This window comes from Cetorhinus maximus, chromosome 8 (assembly GCF_964194155.1).
Source record: "Cetorhinus maximus chromosome 8, sCetMax3.hap1.1, whole genome shotgun sequence".
Taxonomy (NCBI): Eukaryota; Metazoa; Chordata; class Chondrichthyes; order Lamniformes; family Cetorhinidae; genus Cetorhinus; species Cetorhinus maximus.
The window spans coordinates 131,706,992-131,726,101 of NC_135886.1; the positions used below are offsets into that span (position 1 = coordinate 131,706,992).

The 19,110-nt window shown below is 42.1% G+C and overlaps 1 protein-coding gene across 3 annotated transcripts in view; it reads left to right on the top strand.

The window, feature by feature from the left end:
- Positions 1–18,084, top strand: part of LOC144683993 (phosphatidylinositol-3-phosphate phosphatase MTMR1-like) — a 72,068-nt gene extending 53,984 nt beyond the window's left edge. For all 3 annotated transcript variants that reach the window (XM_078547656.1, XM_078547655.1, XM_078547657.1), the window contains one exon: positions 14,200–18,084. In XM_078547656.1, the coding sequence (XP_078403782.1) occupies positions 14,200–14,361 (162 nt within the window). In that variant the 3' untranslated portion in view covers positions 14,362–18,084. The remainder of the gene's footprint in view (positions 1–14,199) is intronic.
- The last annotated feature ends 1,026 nt before the right edge of the window (positions 18,085–19,110 follow it).

A 19,110-nucleotide genomic window follows, 5' to 3' on the forward strand; every position in this document is an offset into this window, starting at 1 on the left:
TACCCATTACAAGCCTACCGACTCCCACAGCTACCTCGACTACAGCTCCTCACACCCCGCTTCTTGTAAAGACTCCATCCCATTCTCTCAGTTCCTTCGCCTCCGTCGCATCTGTTCTGATGACGCTACCTTCAAAAACAGCTCCTCTGACATGTCCTCCTTCTTCCTTAACCGAGGTTTTCCATCCACGGTCGTTGACAGGGCCCTCAACCGTGTCCGGCCCATATCCCGCGCATCCTCCCTCACGCCTTCTCCTCCTTCCCAGAAACATGATAGGGTCCCCCTTGTCCTCACTTATCACCCCACCAGCCTCTGCATTCAAAGGATCATCCTCCGCCATTTCCGCCAACTCCAGCATGATGCCACCACCAAACACATCTTCCCTTCACCCCCCTTGACGGCATTCCGTAGGGATCGTTCCCTCCGGGACACCCTGGTCCACTCCTCCATCACCCCCTACTCCTCAACCCCCACTTATGGCACCTCCCCATGCCCACGCAGAAGATGCAACACCTGCCCCTTCACTTCTTCTCTCCTCACCGTCCAAGGGCCCAAACACTCCTTTCAAGTGAAGCAGCATTTCACTTGCATTTCCCCTAACTTAGTCTACTGCATTCGTTGCTCCCAATGCGGTCTCCTCTACATTGGAGAGACCAAACGCAAACTGGGCGACCGTTTTGCGGAACACCTGCGGTCTGTCCGCAAGAAAGACCCAAACCTCCCTGTCGCTTGCCATTTTAACACTCCACCCTGTTCTCTTGCCAACATGTCTGTCCTTGGCTTGCTGCATTGTTCCAGTGAAGCCCAACGCAAACTGGAGGAACAGCACCTCATCTTCCGACTAGGCACTTTACAGCCCTCCGGGCTGAATATTGAATTCAACAACTTTAGATCTTAAACTCCCCCTCCCCCCATCCCCACCCCGTTTTTTTTCCCCCCCCCACCCGCTTTTTTTTCAATAATTTATATAGATTCTTCTTTCCCCACCTATTTCCATTATTTTTAAATCTAAAACTAAAACCTTTAGTCTTTCCACCCCACCCCCACTAGAGCTGTACTTTGAATATCCTGTTTTCCATTCTTAATTAGCACTTTTCTCAGACAAAGACCACCACCTTCAACACCTCTTTGACTCCTTTGTCTGTGACATCTTTTCATTATCTGCTCACACCACACCCTCAATGTGTCTCTTCCACCACCCCCCACCCCCCACCCACCTTAAACCAATTTATATTTCTCCCTTGTTGAAACTATGCTGCAGTTCTGCCGAAGAGCCATGAAGGCTCGAAACGTTAACTGATTTCTTCTCCGCCGATGCTGCCAGACTTGCTGAGTTTTTCCAGGTAATTCTGTTTTTGTAATGCTCTGGGGATATGGGTTCAAACTGGGGCAGCTGGTGGAATTGACATTCAATAAATAAAATCTGAAAGTCTCAGTAATAGTGACCATGAAACCATTCTAGGTTTTTACAACAATCGATTTGGTTCACTAACGCCCTTTAGGGAAGGACATCTGCTGTCCTTACCTGGTGTGGCCTACATGTGACTCCAGACCCACAGCAATGTGGTTCACTTTTAACTGCCTTCTGAAATCACCTAGCATGCCACTCAGTTCAAGGGCAATTAGGGGTGATCAACAAATTTTGGCCTTGCCAGTGATGCCCACATCCCATGAAATAATACATTTTTAAAAAAGCTTCGAATTATACTTAGCAAATATTTTGACATGTCACCAAAAAGTGAGCGGGCCAAATCTATGTTAACCTTCAGAATACTAATCCTCAAATGTCAAGGAAGCAGCCTTTGTAGCCAGTTTTCAGGCAATTTATCGAACCACTTTACAATGTGGATTGAGGGACCCTGAAAATAAAGGAAAACAGCTGAGCATAGCATTTCTATAGCACTTCTCGTGCAGAGGACATCTTGAAACCTTTTACATTAGGAGGACAAAACTATAGATATCGAGTACAAAAGGAACATGGTGAGGGCGGGGATAGGATGGGGATGCTAATGGCACGGTCAAAGAGAAGGGGTTTGTGATTTTTGAAAACAGCGATGAAGGTGAAAGGGACTGAACAGTGTTATAACGTGGCAGGTGATGTGTGCCAGGCAGATCAAATCCACGAGGGAAACTTGATCAGGCTATTACAACAGTTTTGCAATTTGTATTTATTTCTAGATGCGTGCCCTGAATTCAGAAGTAATAAGTCCACCAAGACTTGAGACTTTTTAGAAAGCTAACTTAAACATTTATTAACAAAAGAAAAGATTCCAAGCACATACATAGGTCAACAAAGTACTACTATAATAACTCCTAAAACCTCTAATTAATCTGGCTTCCAGTTACACCCCCGTTAAGGCAACAGTTTAGAAAAAAAGATTTTGAACAGAACCAGGCAAGTCAACACAATACCCTGGACAGTAGAATTCAAGGTGGCTTTTCCCAGCTTTGGTTTCTGTAGACAGCAGGCTTAATGTACAAATACTGGAGGCTTCTTACATTTCTGTTAGATCTTACAATGCCTTCCCTGACACACAACCTCATTCTCCTTTATACATGTTTCTCCCTTTTAATGTAAATTCCATTGTTCCCATATGTCTTTAGAACTTTACCTTTCTCATAATATAAATATTTCCATGATGCTAATATTGTCAGTAACCTTTTGGAAATATAAACACACTGCTTGGCCTAGCTTCTCTGGCTAGGTTTAACATCCTATCATCTCTTTGAAATTCAAACTACCCTGATTTATCTAAAAACGCAAATTCTCCTCACCTCACATTCTAAGACTTCAGCCATATTTATGTACTTAGCATTTCAAACCCAGTTTATTTTGATGAATCAAAGCCCCCAAACCAGCTGTCTCCACTTCAGTTAAATCATACACACACACTCTCTCTCTCTATATCACACACACACACACTCACTCTCTCACGCTCTCTCTCTCTCTCTCTCTCTCTCTCTCACACACACAATCCAAACCCCACTATTAACTACTTTTACAATAAATCATAATATTATGGGAATTATTATATTTTCATGACAACAAGTTCCAGAAGGTGGAAGGATAGTGGCTGAATGAGCTGCTTTCATCATAGAGTAAGGGATGTTGTTGGAGGAGGAGAGGGTATGTGTGGAGATTTGAGACAGGAGGATATTATTAATGCAGAATGAGCAAGCCTGTGAAGGGATCTGAAAATAAGGACAAGAATTTTGACTTACTGGGGTATCGATGGTTGGTCGTGCTTGAAGAGAACTGAGATGTGGGACTTGGTGTGGTGAAGTTGTGGACAGCGGGGTTTTGAATGGGTTGAAGCTTTTGGAGGATGGGTCAAGTTGCTGAGCATTAGCATGTTAAACCTCTGGTTGATGAAAGCATGAAGTGATGTCTTGGAAGATGGGGAGAGGTGGGATGGAAGAAAGAGACCCACATTTTATTTCCTCTAATTTGTGATATAAACCTTGCACTTATTCCATCCACTTGCTTGTGTGTGTGTATATAAAAAAAATTCCTGTACAGTGATTCAGTATTTAATATACAATTTCCTTTACATTAGTATTCATATAATATATATCTTTGAGCTGTTGACAAAAGTAACAAGGTACCACAGGAGACTATTGAGAAGATTAAGGAAATAGAATTAGGGAAAGGTAGTTTTAAAAAAAACTGGTTAGAAGGGACAAATCAGAGAGTAGGAGCTGAGGGCAATTTCTCAGAGTAATTTGAAAGTGTGGTGTGTTGGCCATGGTGTCCCATTCTGGGAGTGCTTCTGATCACTACATCCATCAATGATTTGGACACAGAGCTGGTGGAGTGGTGTCAGAGTTACGTAGTACTTTGGAACAGGAGTAGGCCATTCAGCCCATCAAGCCTGCTCCGCCATTCAATAAGGTCACGGCTGATCTAGTTGTGGTTTCAACTCCACTTTGAATAAATTCAATGACCCAGCCTCCACTGCTTTCTTGGGAAGAGAGTTCCAAATATTAACGATCCTTTGAGAGAAGATTATTCTCCTTATCTCCATCTTATAAATTAGACCCCTTATTTCTAAACTGTGTCCCCTAGTTCTAGTCTCTCCCACAGGTGGAAACGCACTCCCGGTCTCTACCCTAGCAAATCCCCACAGTGTCTAATATGTTTCAATAAGATCACCTTTCATTCTTCTAAACTTCAATGGGTATAGGCCCATTATAGTTGTTGCTAGTATTAAAAGTAGAACCATAGTGTGTATTCCTGAGAACCAAAGGATGCTGCAAGGGAATATTGATAAGATGATGAAATGGACAAAGAAGTAGCTAACTAATTCAATGCTAGTAAATGTGCTGTGGTACCTTTTGATTTAGAAATATTATACTTTGAATGGGGAAAAGCTTTGTGATGTGGAGGAGCTGAGAGATTTGGGGGTTCAGGAGCACTAGACATTAAAATTAGCACTACGAGTCGATAATGCCATGCAAAGCTTTTAGAAATGATAATCTGGGACAACATTAACAGTCACTTGGTCAAGTGTGGATTAATTAAGGAAAATCAGCATGGCTTGTTAAAGGCAAATCTTGTTTAACTAATATGATTGGTGTTTTGATGAGGGTAATGCCGTTGATGTGGTGTACAAGAACTTCCAAAAGGTGTTTGATAAAGTACCACATTATAGGCTTGTCCAGCAAAGTTAAAGTCCATGGGATAAAAGGGACAGTGGCGGCATGGATACACATTTTTCAAGAGGACATAGGCTGGTGGTATGACCAGACACGTGGCAGGTGAAATTTAATGCAGACAAGTGTGAAGTGATACAGTTTGGCAGGAAGAATAAGGATAGGCAATATAAAGGATACAACTTTAAATGGGTTGCGGGAACAGAAAGACCTGGGGATTTATGTGCACAAATAGGGCAGGTTGAGAACGTGGTTAAAAAGGCCTATGGGATCCTGGACTTTATAAACAGAGGGATAGAATACAAAAGCAAGGAAATTATGATGAACATTGGTTCGGCCTCAACTGGAATATTGTGTCCAATTCTGGGCACCACACTTTTGGAAGGATGTGATGGCTTTAGAGAGGGTGCAAAAAATATTTATGAGACTGTTTCCAGGGACGAGAGACATCAGTTGCGTGATTAGGTTGGAGAATCTGGGGCTGTTCTCCTTCGAGAAATTCAGAGATTTTAAAAATCTTTTCATGGGATGTGGGCATCACTGGCAAGGCCAGCATTTGTTGCTCATCCCTAATTGCCCTTGACCGAGTGCCTTGCTAGGCCCTATCAGAGGGTAGTTAAGAGTCAACCATATTGCTGTGGGTCTGCAGTCACTTGCAGGCCAGACTGGGTAAGGATGACAGATTTCCTTCCCTAAATGGGTATTCGTCAATCAGATGGGTTTTTACAACAGTCAATGATAGTTTCACGGTCACTATTACTGAGACTAGCTTTATATTAATTGAATTCAAATTCCACCAGCTGCTGTGGTGCGATTTGAACCCATGCGCCCAGAGCATTAGCCTGGGCCTCTGGGATTACTAACTCATCCAGTGACATTATCACTCCATCACCATCAAAACCATGAGGGTTTCAGACAAAGTACATATGGAGAAACTGCTCCTGTTGGTAGAAGGGTCGAGAACCAGAGAATACAGATCAAAGGTGATTGACAAAAGAAGTGCTGGAGACAAGAGGAAGGTTTTTTTATGCAGTGAGTGGTTAGGATCTAGAATGCACTGCCTGAAAGTGTGGTGGAGGTAGCCTCAATTGACGCTTCCAAAAGGAAAATGAAACACCTCACAGAGAAGAATTGCTGGGATCCAGCGAAAGAGTGGTGGAGTGGGACTAGCCGAGTTTGTGTTGCAGGGAGCTGGCATGGACATGAAGGGCTGAATAGCCACCTTCTGTGCTGTAGCCATTCTAAGATTCTGTGAAAGCTAAGGAAATACTGGGTTTTATGGAATGATGTATAGAATATAAGTTGAGATGTCAAGGTAAATCCATGTAATACTTAGTAGGACCACAATTGGAGTCCTATATACAGTTTTGGATTTAATGCTGTAGGAACGATATCAAGGCAATAGGGAGGAAACAGTACAGATTCACTAGGATGCTGCCTGGAATGAGGAAATACAAATCTGAAGAAAGATTGGAAAAACTGTGCCTGCTTTCATCTTACAGCAGAAATTACAGGTAGTTTGAGAGTTGGGACAGGGCAAATGGAGACAGAAAGTTTGCAGTGATTGAGGGGGTCTGGAATGAGGGAGCACAGACATAAGATTAAATGGAAGAGATTAGGGCATAGAGTAGGAGAAACATTTTTTTTCCCGACAGGTTTGTGAGGCTGTGCTAATGCACTAATGGAGTTTGTGATGAAGTAGAGACCGTGCCAACATTTCTGAGTCAGTGAGATAGGCATTTGGAGGAAATGGGGCATTAAGGGAAACAAAATGCATAAAATGGGCATAGGAATAGAGTACTGCTTGTGGAGAATATACATGGGTTAGGTAGAATTGCCATGATCTGGGTTGTGATCTCCATGTATTTCTATGCAATGGTGTAAAGAAATCATTAATTGTTTGGGATTTAATGTCATTATTGTCTGTCAGCCTTTCTCATTTGTACAGAGGCTGCTTTAGACATCATGGAAGTCAAGGGGTTGATGTAATTGCTGGTTCAGTATGCAGTAGTTTGTACCACGGCCAGACAGATCCTTTTACAGCGCTCTGAGTTGCTATTTGTTTTGAGACAATAACGTATTCAGATACTCTGTTCAGAGACATACCTGGAAGGTTACTGGATGCTGATAATCACCCTCATTTAAAAAAAAAAATAAAAACAATGACCAGACCAGACTGATCCCAGATGGTCAGGTTTTTAGATGGTCAGCTTTTCTTGTTTTTATTGAGTTGTTTGATTTTAGAAATTTTTTAAAGTAAAAGATTCATCCTTATGTTGTACCTATTTCATCTAGGTGTAATAAACTGCTACTTACAATTTATTGTGCGCAATATCCATTTGCACCACTTTTTTTCCCCCGAGTAGTCTCCAGATAATCTGCATTTCAGTAATGAAAATAGAGACTAAAATTACTTTGCCTTTTATATTTATTTGTTGGTTCTTATTTGATCACAGTTGTTAATTATTGCCACTAGTGCCGTGTCTTTTATAGCCATCGATTACATTATCAAAGAGTTCTTAATCCTTTTAAGTGCATGGAGATGCACTCTACATATATTCAACTATTGAATGTGTACATCTTGGTTGATGAGTCAATTGGTGCTTCATCTATATGCATGAAACCAGACTCATCAAACACCTTCAGACTGGGCGATAGCAGCTGCACAACCTGGGACTCTTCATCGTAGATATTTTAGCCATTGCAAGTTATCGACTGTACAACAAATTGAGAAAGACAGTGTTTGCCTTTAGCGAGTTAACCTATGGTGTCAGACCAGTTGATTGGAGCTCACTGAGTACGGACTCAATCTGAGTTACCTGAGAACCTACCAAGAGTGAAGAGCTTCCTTGGGAGAAGGGAAATCGGGAGTTGGCATTGCTGCTTTTGCATACTCCTGCCTGGGGGAACCCAAGGGCCCCCTTAGTCTTCATCATTCCCTGTGAAACTGGATGGGAAGAATTTCACAAAGATAAAAACAAAAAGCTAAAAGCTACTGCGGATGCTGGAAATCCAAAACAAAACAAAAACAGAATTATCTGGAAAAACTCAGCAAGTCTGGCAGCATCGGCGGAGAAGAAATCAGTTAACGTTTCAAGCCTTCATGGCCCTTCGGCAGAACTGCAGCATAGTTTCAACAAGGGAGAAATATAAATTGGTTTAAGGTGGGTGGGGGGGGAGAGACACATTGAGGGTGTGGTGTGAGCAGATAATCAAGAGATGTCACAGACAAAAGGGTCAAAGAGGTGTTGAAGGTGGTGGTCTTTGTCTGAGAAAAGTGCTAATTAAGAATGGGAAACAGGATATTTAAAGTACAGCTCTAGTGGGGGTGGGGTGGAAAGACTAAAGGTTTTAGTTTTAGATTTAAAAATAATGGAAATAGGTGGGGAAAGAAGAATCTATATAAATTATTGAAAAAAAAAGCGGGTGGGGGGGGGAAAAGAAACGGGGTGGGGATGGGGGGAGGGGGAGGAGATCTTAAACTCCCCCTCCCCCCATCCCCACCCCGTTTCTTTTCCCCCCCCCCACCCGCTTTTTTTTTCAATAATTTATATAGATTCTTCTTTCCCCACCTATTTCCATTATTTTTAAATCTAAAACTAAAACCTTTAGTCTTTCCACCCCACCCCCACTAGAGCTGTACTTTAAATATCCTGTTTCCCATTCTTAATTAGCACTTTTCTCAGACAAAGACCACCACCTTCAACACCTCTTTGACCCTTTTGTCTGTGACATCTCTTGATTATCTGCTCACACCACACCCTCAATGTGTCTCTCCCCCCCCACCCCCCCAACCCACCTTAAACCAATTTATATTTCTCCCTTGTTGAAACTATGCTGCAGTTCTGCCGAAGGGCCATGAAGGCTCGAAACGTTAACGGAAGAATTTCACGATCATTTTAAATACTGCTCGAAGAATGAAGCAGCTCTTGTTTTCTTTTGTAAAATCTCTGAGATGTTAGAGGTAGTTCCCCTGGGACATGTAACATTTTTTTTTAAAAATAGTATGACAGTTTTCATGATTGGAGTGAGATTAAGAGGTGACCTAATGGAGTTCCTCAGAATTATGCAAGATTAGAAAGTGAATAGATTATTTTTGCTGATTGGCATTATGAGGACACAAAAGTAAGATTTGTCCAAAGAAATAGAGATACGACAAAAATTGTCTTTACACGGATTAGTTAGAATAAAAGATTCCTTCCAAATTATGTTGTTGAACAAAGTCCGTCAAGAGGCAATTAGATAGTTGTTAGACGAAGGAATTTCAAAGGGTTTGGAGAGTGAGGAGCATGAATTAGACTTGGTGGCTGATTTGAAGAATGGACAGAATGGCCTGTTATCCTGTGCTGTAACATTCTATGATTCCATTATTCTGCACACTCTCCAGGAGTAGAGGCGTGCTGGGTTCTGGGGAAAACATGTCCTGATCATGTGAAAACATCGTCATGATATAGCAGGTTGAGCTGCATGTGGTCTTTTATTTTGCTATGAAGGTGCTTGCAGAGCAATTTAGCATTCCCTATGGTGCAGGATGAAGCATTAGAGTCAAATCAGTGCAGCAGCAAATTAAGGTTATCACTTGTCCCACAGCTCCTTCCTGGGCATTGCTTAATTAGGCTCCAGCACATAGCATACATGCAGAGAGATCCTCACACATTTACGGACCATTACAGTCTAAGTTTAGATACAGCACACAATAAATCCTTATCGATGCTGACAGCTGGCGTTGTGATTTCAATGCCGACTCTGCCCCTGTTCAGATCTCTACTATTTTGGTAGCATCCTGTGGTGTACAGGATAAAGACACAAACTTTACAGAGGCTAGAAGTTCCTACGATGTTGTTGATTTGGGCCCACTGCTTCGGTAATGCCCTGACCTTGCACCAAGCCCAGGAGATGGAGTGATTACCACAATGGGGAGGGTGGATGCCTCTGCTGCAGGGGCATCTATCTGTGTGAGCAGGAGGATTTCAGGATGGTCGACGTGTCATTCTGTGGATTAGGGTTTGTGTAGGGCAGCAAACTGGAGTCTGCTCAAAGATTCATTGATGAACTATCCGACGGAGCAGCACGCTTAACGAGAGGCCAGCAAAACAATCTCTGACCTCACTACAGCCTTGGTTCAAACATTGACAAAAGAGCTGAACTCCAGAGGTGAGGTGAGAGTGACTGCCCTTGACATCAAGGCCGCATTGGACTGAGTGTGGCATCAGGGGAGCCCCAGCAAAACTGGAGTCAATGGGAATCAGGAGGAAAACTCCCCGCTGGCTGGAGTCAAAGGAAGATATTTGTGGTTGTTGGAGGTCATGCCTCCAAGTTAGAATGGGGGAAGGGACAGAGTGGAGGGGTCAGAGTGTGCCCTCCTGCCCTCACTCAAATCCTTGAGATTCTGTAGTGGTGGTACCAGTTGGAGCAAAAATTTGGTGGAGATGAACAAGAACAAAGAAAAGTACAGCACAGGAACAGGCCCTTCGGCCCTCCAAGCCTGTGCCGATCATATTGCCCGTCAACTAAAACATTTTGCACTTCCGGGGTCAGTATCCCTCTATTCCCATCCTATTCATGTATTTGTTAAGCTGCCTCTTAAACACCAATATCGTACCTGCTTCCACCACCTCCTCTGGCAGCGAATTCCAGACACTCACTACCCTCTGTGTAAAAAACTTGCCCCGCACATCTCCTCTATAATTTTTTCCTCTCACCTTAAATCTATGTCCCCTAGTAATTGACTCTTCCACCCTGGGAAAAAGCTTCTGACTATCTACTCTGTCCACGCCACTCATAATTTTGTAAACTTCTATCAAGTCGCCCCTCAATCTCCGTCGCTCTAGTGAGAACAATCGGAGTTTCTCCAACCTCTCCTCATAGCTAATAACCTCCAGACCAGGCAGCAATCCTGGTAAACCTCCTCTGCACCCTCTCCAATGCCTCCATATCCTTCTGGTAATGTGGCGACCAGAATTGCACGCAATATTCCAAGTGTGGCCTAACCAAGGTTCTATACAGCTGTAGCATGACTTCCCAGCTTTTATACTCAATACCCCTGCCAATGAAGGCAAGCATGCCATATGCCTTCCTGACTACCTTATCCACCTGCGTTGCCACTTTCAGTGACTGTGGACCTGTACACCCAGATCCCCCTGCCCATCAATGCACTTAAGGGTTCTGCCATTTACTGTATAATTCCTGCCTGTATTAGACCTTCCAAAATGCATTACCTCGCATTTGTCCGGATTAAACTCCATCTGCCATTTCTCCACCCAAGTTTGCAACCGATCTATATCCCGTTGTATCCTTTGACAATCCTCTTCACTATCTGCAACTCCTCCAACCTTAATGTCGTCTGCAAACTTACTAATTAGCCCAGTTACATTTTTCTCCAAATCATTTGTGTATACTACAAACAGCAAAGGTCCCAGCACTGATCCCTGTGGAACTCCACCAGCCACAGCTCTCCATTCAGAAAAGCACCCTTCCACTGCTACCCTCTGTCTTCTATGACCAAGCCAATTCTGTATCCATCTTGCCAGCTCATCTCTGATCCTGTGCGACTTTACCTTCTGTACCAGTCTGCCATGAGGGACCTTGTCAAAGGCCTTAATGAAATCCATGTATATAACATCCACTGCGCTTTCATTGTTATCCCTGATTATCCCTTGATTATCCCTGGTACCCTTCTTAAACAATGGAACAACATTGGCCATTCTCCAGTCCTCTGGGACCTCACCCGTAGCCAGTGAGGATACAAAGATTCCTGTCAAGGCCCCAGCAATCTCCTCCCTTGCCTCCCTCAGTACTCTGGGGTAGATCCCATCTGGCCCTGGGGACTTATCCACCTTAATATTCTTCAAGACGCCTAACACCTCTTTTTTGATCTCAACATGATCCAGGCTATCTACACACTCTTCCCTAGACAAATCAACTGCTAAGTCCTTCTCTTTGGTGAATACTGATGAGAAGTATTCATTTAGTATCTCTCCCATTTCTTCTGGCTCCACACACAGATTCCCACCTCTGTCCCTGAGTGGGCCTACCCTTTCCCTGGCTACCCTCTTGCTTTTTACATATGTATAAAAGGCCTTGGGATTTTCCTTAATCCTGGTTGCCAGTGATTTTTCATGACCCCTTTTAGCCCTCCTGACTCCTTGCTTAAGTTTCTTCCTACTTTCTTTATATTCTCCACGGGCTTCATCTGTTCCCAGCCTTCTAGCCCTTACGAATGCTTCCCTTTTCTTTTTGACTAATCTCACAATATCCTTGGTTATCCAAGGTTCCTGAAACTTGCCATACTTATCCTTCATCCTAGCAGGAACATGCCGGTACTGAATTCTCATCAACTGACATTTGAAAGCCCCCCCGCATGTCAGTTGTTGAATTGCCCTCAAACATCCGCCTCCAGTCTAGATTCCTCAGTTCCTGCCTAATATCGTTATAATTAGCCTTCCCCCAATTAAGCACCTTAACCCGAGGACTCCTGTTATCCTTATCCACCAGTACCTTGAAACTTACTGAATTCTGGTCACTTTTCCCGAAATGCTCCCCTACTGAAACTTCGACCACCTGGCTGGGTTCATTCCCTAATACCAGGTCCAGTATTGCCCCTTCCCTAGTTGGACTATCTACATATTGTCTCAGGAAGCCCTCCTGGATGCACCTTACAAATTCTGCACCATCCAAACCCCTAGCACTAAGTGATTCCCAGTCAATATAGGGAAAGTTAAAATCACCCACCACAACAACCCTATTGCTTTTACATCTTTCCAAAATCTGCCTACATAACTGTTATTCAATCTCCCGCCAGCAATTGGGAGGCCTATAGTAAACCCCCAACATTGTGACTGCACCCTTCCTATTCCGGAGCTCTACCCATATTGCCTCGTTGCAAGAGCCCACCGAGGTGTCCTCCTGTCGTACAGCTGTGATATTCCCCTTAACCAGCAGTGCAACTCCCCCACCTCTTCTACATCCCCCTCTATCCTGCCTGAAACATCTAAATCCTGGAACGTTTATCTGCCAATCCTGTCCATTCTTCAACCAAGTCTCTGTAATAGCAATATCATCATAGTCCCAAGTACTAATCCAAGCTGTAAACTCATCTGCCTTGCCTGTTATACTTTTGCCCCTACCCACCATCCAGTTTCCAGGTCACCTTCCCAATGAACAATTTCTCCCATCTGTTCCACCTGGGTTATAATTTTGGGGCACAAGCCCTGAAGTTATTTACAAAGTTCAGTTCATTTCCAGTCAGTGATGGTTTAGCAACTGATCCAAGTGCATGACATCAAAGTATTGCTGAACTTGGTGGCTTCTGGGGAAGTCAGACAAGGGCCAAAAGCAAAAGGCTATGAATATAGCCAAAGGAATGTTTGAGTGTGTCCTGCACTGATTAAGAGATGCACAGAAAGGATGACCCTTGGCATCTTCCTTACAGCGCAGGATGCATGATGCCATTTTCATGTGGTTTTCCCAGAACCTACAAATTGTACGGGGATTGTCTAGCTTTTGGAGAACGAAGGCCATATAAGCTTCCTCTATGTTCATATCCAAAGATCAACCAGACATTAATCAGATCAATGCACACAAAAGATCCAAATGTTCTGAATTTAACAATCCTGTATTTTTATTTTGACTGTAACAACATCACAAAACATAATACTTGAGCAGTGGACTTAGAGGGAGAAACAGTTTTCTGTCTGGCTGAGTGAAGGTGAATTTCTTTGACACAGTGAGTTGTTATGATTTGAATTCATTGCCTGAAAGTGTGGGGAAGCGGATTCAGTGGTAACATTCAAAAAGGAAGTGGATATGCACTTGAAGGGGAGAAAAGTGCAGGACTATAGGGACAAAGTAGGCGAGTGGGACTAATCAAATAGCTCTTTTAAAGTCCTGGTACAAGCATAATGGGCTGACTGGTCTCCTTTCGTACTGTAAGATTTTATGACAACCAGAATAGTGATGGCTTTGATACTGGGGTTGCCGGGATGGATTTATCACCTGTAGATTTCATGCCATTGCCTTTTCTGAAATGATTTCTTGGGTCAGCACCGCTCTAAGCTACAAATAAAAACTATTGCACCAGTGCTCCCTCAGTGCATTTTAACTGAAATTGTTTGCGTCTCAATGTGATCACTTGGTGAATCTCTTTTTCAATCATCTCCATGTTGAGTCCTATTTTTCTCAACTTAGTTTGGATCTAGAACAATTGCAAAATTAACGTGGTCAAGCTTTACAATGCTTTGCAGATTAATTGTTCAAATGAGGTGTAGATATCTCCACTCAATACTTCGGAATTTTTTTCCCTTAATTCCGCAATTTAATATAACAACCGTCCCCGCCCATTGATGGCCAAGGGTTTTGCTTTCTTGTCCTCCTATTATTTGCCATCTGCCACTCCAGTGTGAAAATTGCCTTGCAACATGTGCTCCACTAAAGCGCAAGCACTTAAGAAAACTTATGAACCAGCCAACTGTTGCGCCTTGCCAAGCAGTGACTGGATATATTGGAATTGGTTTGAGTGACAGTCTCATTGTACTTTTTCTGTGACAGGTGCCAATACACCAGAATTGTAAAGAGCTACTCAGCATCCGGGCTGAACTTCAGAAGAAAGTCGAGGAGCTTCAGCGTGAGGTCAGCAATATGGCGGTGTCGTCATCCTCAGAAAGAGCTTCGCCCACGCATTCAGTGTCACCTGTACAGACAACTGTGTGAACCACCCTCCCCCCCCCCCTCCCCCCCTTACACCACCCCCGCCATGGTTAGCTGGTACTCAGTCATTGAAGTTACAGTTAGCAAGACTGCACCATGTACTTGAAAGCTGTAAATACAGATTTTTTTTTTGTGCGCATGCAATACTTCGCGGCAAATTTTAGGTTTTGTAAACCTATGTGTGGATGCCCCTGTTGTATAACCACTTCATTCTGATGCTGAGCTTTTCAGTGGAAGGCTAAATTTGAGTGCCACTGTATCTGGCCTAAACAATGGTGGTGCCAATCCATGAGTTAGCTAGAAAGGGGGATATGGGGGGGATGGGGATAGAGGGGGGTGGTGTGCAGAGGCATATATATCTGATGGGTCAGCCTGATCAAGGGACCACAGTGCCAAGTTTCCTTTGCAGTCAACTGATGAGGAGATGGCTAGACATTTCACCCTCTTCCCCCAAAACATGCCCAGTATCGGCCATCATCGACTTGGAACTTGTGATTTAGGATTGGGAGACAGGTATCCTGCCTCAATCCAAAATAAGTTACATTTTTGTGTTTTTTTTTGTAGGGAACTTAATTATTACTCTTTTAACTTCTCGTCCTGAATAAAATCTATATATTTTTACATAGTGCCCATAAAAGACTCTATTATTCCCCATTAAACAACTAAATTTTAAACACTTTCCAGAAGCTTCCAAGAAGCTTGAAAACAATGCATTCGTGTATGTAACATTTAGTCTTCAAAAAACTTGGCAGTAATATTCTCAACCATGAAGCATGTACACACACAGCTGAAATGTCATTAAGGCGAGAACATGGATTAACATCAGCTTTTTTTTTTCAAACTTCATCTTCCTTCCAAGTGTGGATTTATTATTTTTCTTGTCAGGAGAAGAGATGAATGCATGGCCTTTGTGTGTAGCTTTGTTTGGGTACTGAAGGAGGATTCAAACATCAAGACACCAATCTGTTTTTGCCAAGAATGCTGCAGCTTAACCAGACAACTCAATTTATTTGTAATAGTGAAGATTACAGAAATTTTACGCAAAAAAAAATTTTTTGCACATCCTAGGAAGAGCGGATGCACACTTCTTGAAACCAGAAAAGGCCTCTCATTTGTTCAAAAGAGGAAAGTGTCCTATGTACCATCGGTGCAGAATTCGAGCACCAGATTAAAAGTATGACTTTTTCATTTCAATTGTTCATCAAATGAAGCGACGTTCTGTTGATGTGTCCCATTCTACCTTACAGTGATGCAGGATTCAAACATTACATGGATTCTTTTTATGACTGTTCTGACAAGATTTGTATTTGTTTTTCAGTACTTAAAAGAGTAGATTTTTCAATAGAGGCATTGCATGTTTTAACTACAGACCTAAAGCTGTCTGTCAGTTTCTGATCAAATGGTATTATTAGCTAAATGAGCCAGCCAGACAGTTCAATTTTTGACATGGCTTTGTGGACTTGATGCACTTTGTATTTGAGATGGACATCTGAGGTTTGGCTTTGGACAGACTAAAGCTGAATATGAATCTATACTTTGGATTCTTGGTGGAAGAGCTGAACTAAAGTTTTAAGTATCTAAAATATTATTTTAATTGCAACTGGACCCAAGCATCTAATGCTGAACACAACTTGGTATTGGCCCATATCTGAGTTATCCTCAGATTGGCAAATGCTGCCAGTCTGGACTAGCAAAGCCTCATCTGTTTTATAACAATTCCTAGACTACCAAGAGTTAACTTTTACCTTTCTGTAGTGGTACGGCTTTTCAACTTTTGCTGCCTTTGTCTTGTGTCAAAGAAAACTAGCAATCGCACTGCCAATGTACATATTTCTGAGGTGGATAAATAATGCTTTAATAAACTGCAGCTCCTGTGTTAATTTACAAAACAGAAGCATAATGCATTTTAAAACCAGTTTTATTGTTGGGAAGTGCAAATGCATTAACTTTTGGTGATGGTGCGATGTTATGTTAGTGAATGTTTGATAGGTGTAAATGTAGAAAGTGTTTGCCTCTGACTACATTGCATTTTAAATGGATCATATATGCTACAAGGCTCCAAAGCTCTCTTAGGCAGATGCAAACTATTCCATGGCACTTTGGGAAGACTCCCCTGCTCCTCTTCAAAGTATCCAGGCCAACCTTTATCCCTCAACCAGCATCACTAAAACAGGTTATCTGGACATTTGATTCATTGCAGTTTGCTGCATGCAAATTAGTTGCTCCATTTCCCTCTTTTGCAACAGTGACTAATCTTTAAAAGTATTTCAATGGCTGGAAAGTGCTTTGAGATGTCCTGAGGGCGTGAAAGGAGCTCTATAAATACAAGTTTTATAAATCATTTTCCAAACACAGTGATTTACTGGTCCTCATATTTTATAGAGCAATGAACTTTTTAACTTAACATCTTCAGCAATGATATCACACCCTAAAACAGGAGCAAAAATCAATCACATTACTGAAAACCATCTATTTGTTTTTGTCTGTCCGGACTGTTTTGATTAATCAGTTTAAAGCACACGTCTGTTGGTGGTTTTATTTGGCAGGCAGTGCCTGGCGCACGCAGAGGCACTTGGAGCACACACAGGACTGGAGCATGTGCAGCTGCCAATGTTTGGTGGTAATGGCAGCGGCATCAGGGTTTGGTGCGGAATAAGAACAATGGAAGAGCAGCTCAACACAGAATGACCCTGGCTGGTTCTGTGTGGGATGGAACGGATGGGGATGGTATTGGAGGGATGGAAAAAAAACAGGATGGGATGGATGGATGGTATGGCATGGGGCGGGTGAGATGATGGAATTGGTTAAGTGTAGCAAAATGGCAGGACAATTATGTAATACAGCTTATTATTAAAAAGCTATTCTTTGTGCTAAGAATATAAATTCATTATATTTGAATGAAAGTGTGGAAAAGCTGTCAGACATTGATTCTATTGATTAAGGTGATGATAACAGTCTACATCCTCCAGCGTTTCTGCACACTCCAATTCCAATGGGCATGCTTAGACTCAAGGAATCAACAGTTATAATGCTGCAATGAAGCTTGAATCCTAAACAAGGACTTTGTAATGGAATGAGATTCGGGTTTGAAAGCTGTTTTCCTTTTATTAGAATGATATTGAGCCCATCAGATGTAAACCTGCCTTTTCAACTCAAGTAAAAATAGTTCCCAATTAGACTGTCATATTCTATAACTATAAACAAGTCACAGGCCCATACTCTGGATAAAATTTGTATTTATGTTCCTAGGCCTGTTTTTATACATGGGCATCTTTATGTAGCTTTACCAGAGTGAGAATTTTTGATTTCTGTTAAAGTCTTTGGGAAGAGTAACTAGAAATCCCATATTTAAAGAAGCACTGTTGCAATAAAGATTCTAATTTGGCCGCAAATGTTTTGCGGGTCTCTGCTAGTTTGTAATAATGAGTAAGTAGAAGCTCGCTTAATGTACAAGTTTATTCAGTGCTTTCAATTTGGTTACAATTCAATTATTGAGTCACTGAGGTACAAAGTTACATTGACTGTGGTAGATTTTGTTGTTCAACATGATTTACGAAGTCACATCTCAGCTGAAATTGCATAAGACAGCTGTGTTCTAACCAAAATTTAAAGATGCCATCATCCATTAGAAAGGACAAATCTGGAACTGGTTTGTTAGCATCTTGTCTATACTGCATTTATTGCATTAGCCTGCGGGAAAAAAATCATTAAACCCTTGGAAACATTTATGCAGTGTTTCTTTTTCTCTCTCCCGTATTCATTAAATAGTTGAATAGCCACTTATTCAAAAATCTTGCTGCATTCACCAGACACACGTTGTTTCTTACTGTATGTTCTGAAAATTGCACCTTTGTACATCAGAACACATGATATGTGTGTCTCTTTTATATAGTCAGGCATTGCTCTTGACCGATTCCACTGCAACTTACACAGTAGACAGCAATAATAAATTTATAAGGGATGAATCATAGTTTCACCCATGAGCTGACACTGCATAAAACCTCCAACATTCAACCCTGGCTATCCTGATGGATTTAGCTTTGCATCGCTGCTGATGTAATTCAGATTCAGTTAACTATAAGAGTGACAAATAATTGTAACAGATTTGACACAGCAGTGGAGCTAGTTGAAACTGCAGTCTAAATATGTCAACACCTTGGCACATAGCGTGCACATTTCATTGTAAGATGCTGTTTTCATAGTTAAAATCCACATCAAGAAAGAATAAACAGTGTGGAAACATTTCAAATTAAACTTGAGCCAGGTACCAGCTGCATCACAGATTTCTCTTTTCATTGTATTTGACTTGCATCCCATTTTAACCTTTTGCTCATGTGTGTGTTTGCTTTTCCATACTCCACTGGTGATGATTCTGAAAAGACCCCAATGTTTAGTACCGTCCATGAAATTTGGTTATTAGGAATTTGTGCATGTTCAAGCCTTGTATTCTGTACACAACATCAACATGGTTCCTTTAATGTAATAAAATGCCTCATGACACTTCACAAAAGTGTTATCAAAACAAAATTTGCACCAAACCATAACTTAAGACAGGTGACCAAAACTTTGTCAAAAGGTAAGTTTTAAGGAGCGTCCTAAAGGAGAAGAGAGTGAGTGAAGCAGTGTGGTTTAGGGAGCAAATTCCAGAGATTAGGTTCTAGACAGCTGAAGGCATAGCGGCCGATGGTGGAGTTATGAAAATCAGTGATCAGCGAGAGGCTAAAATTGGGGGAGTGCACGGATTGAGGAGGG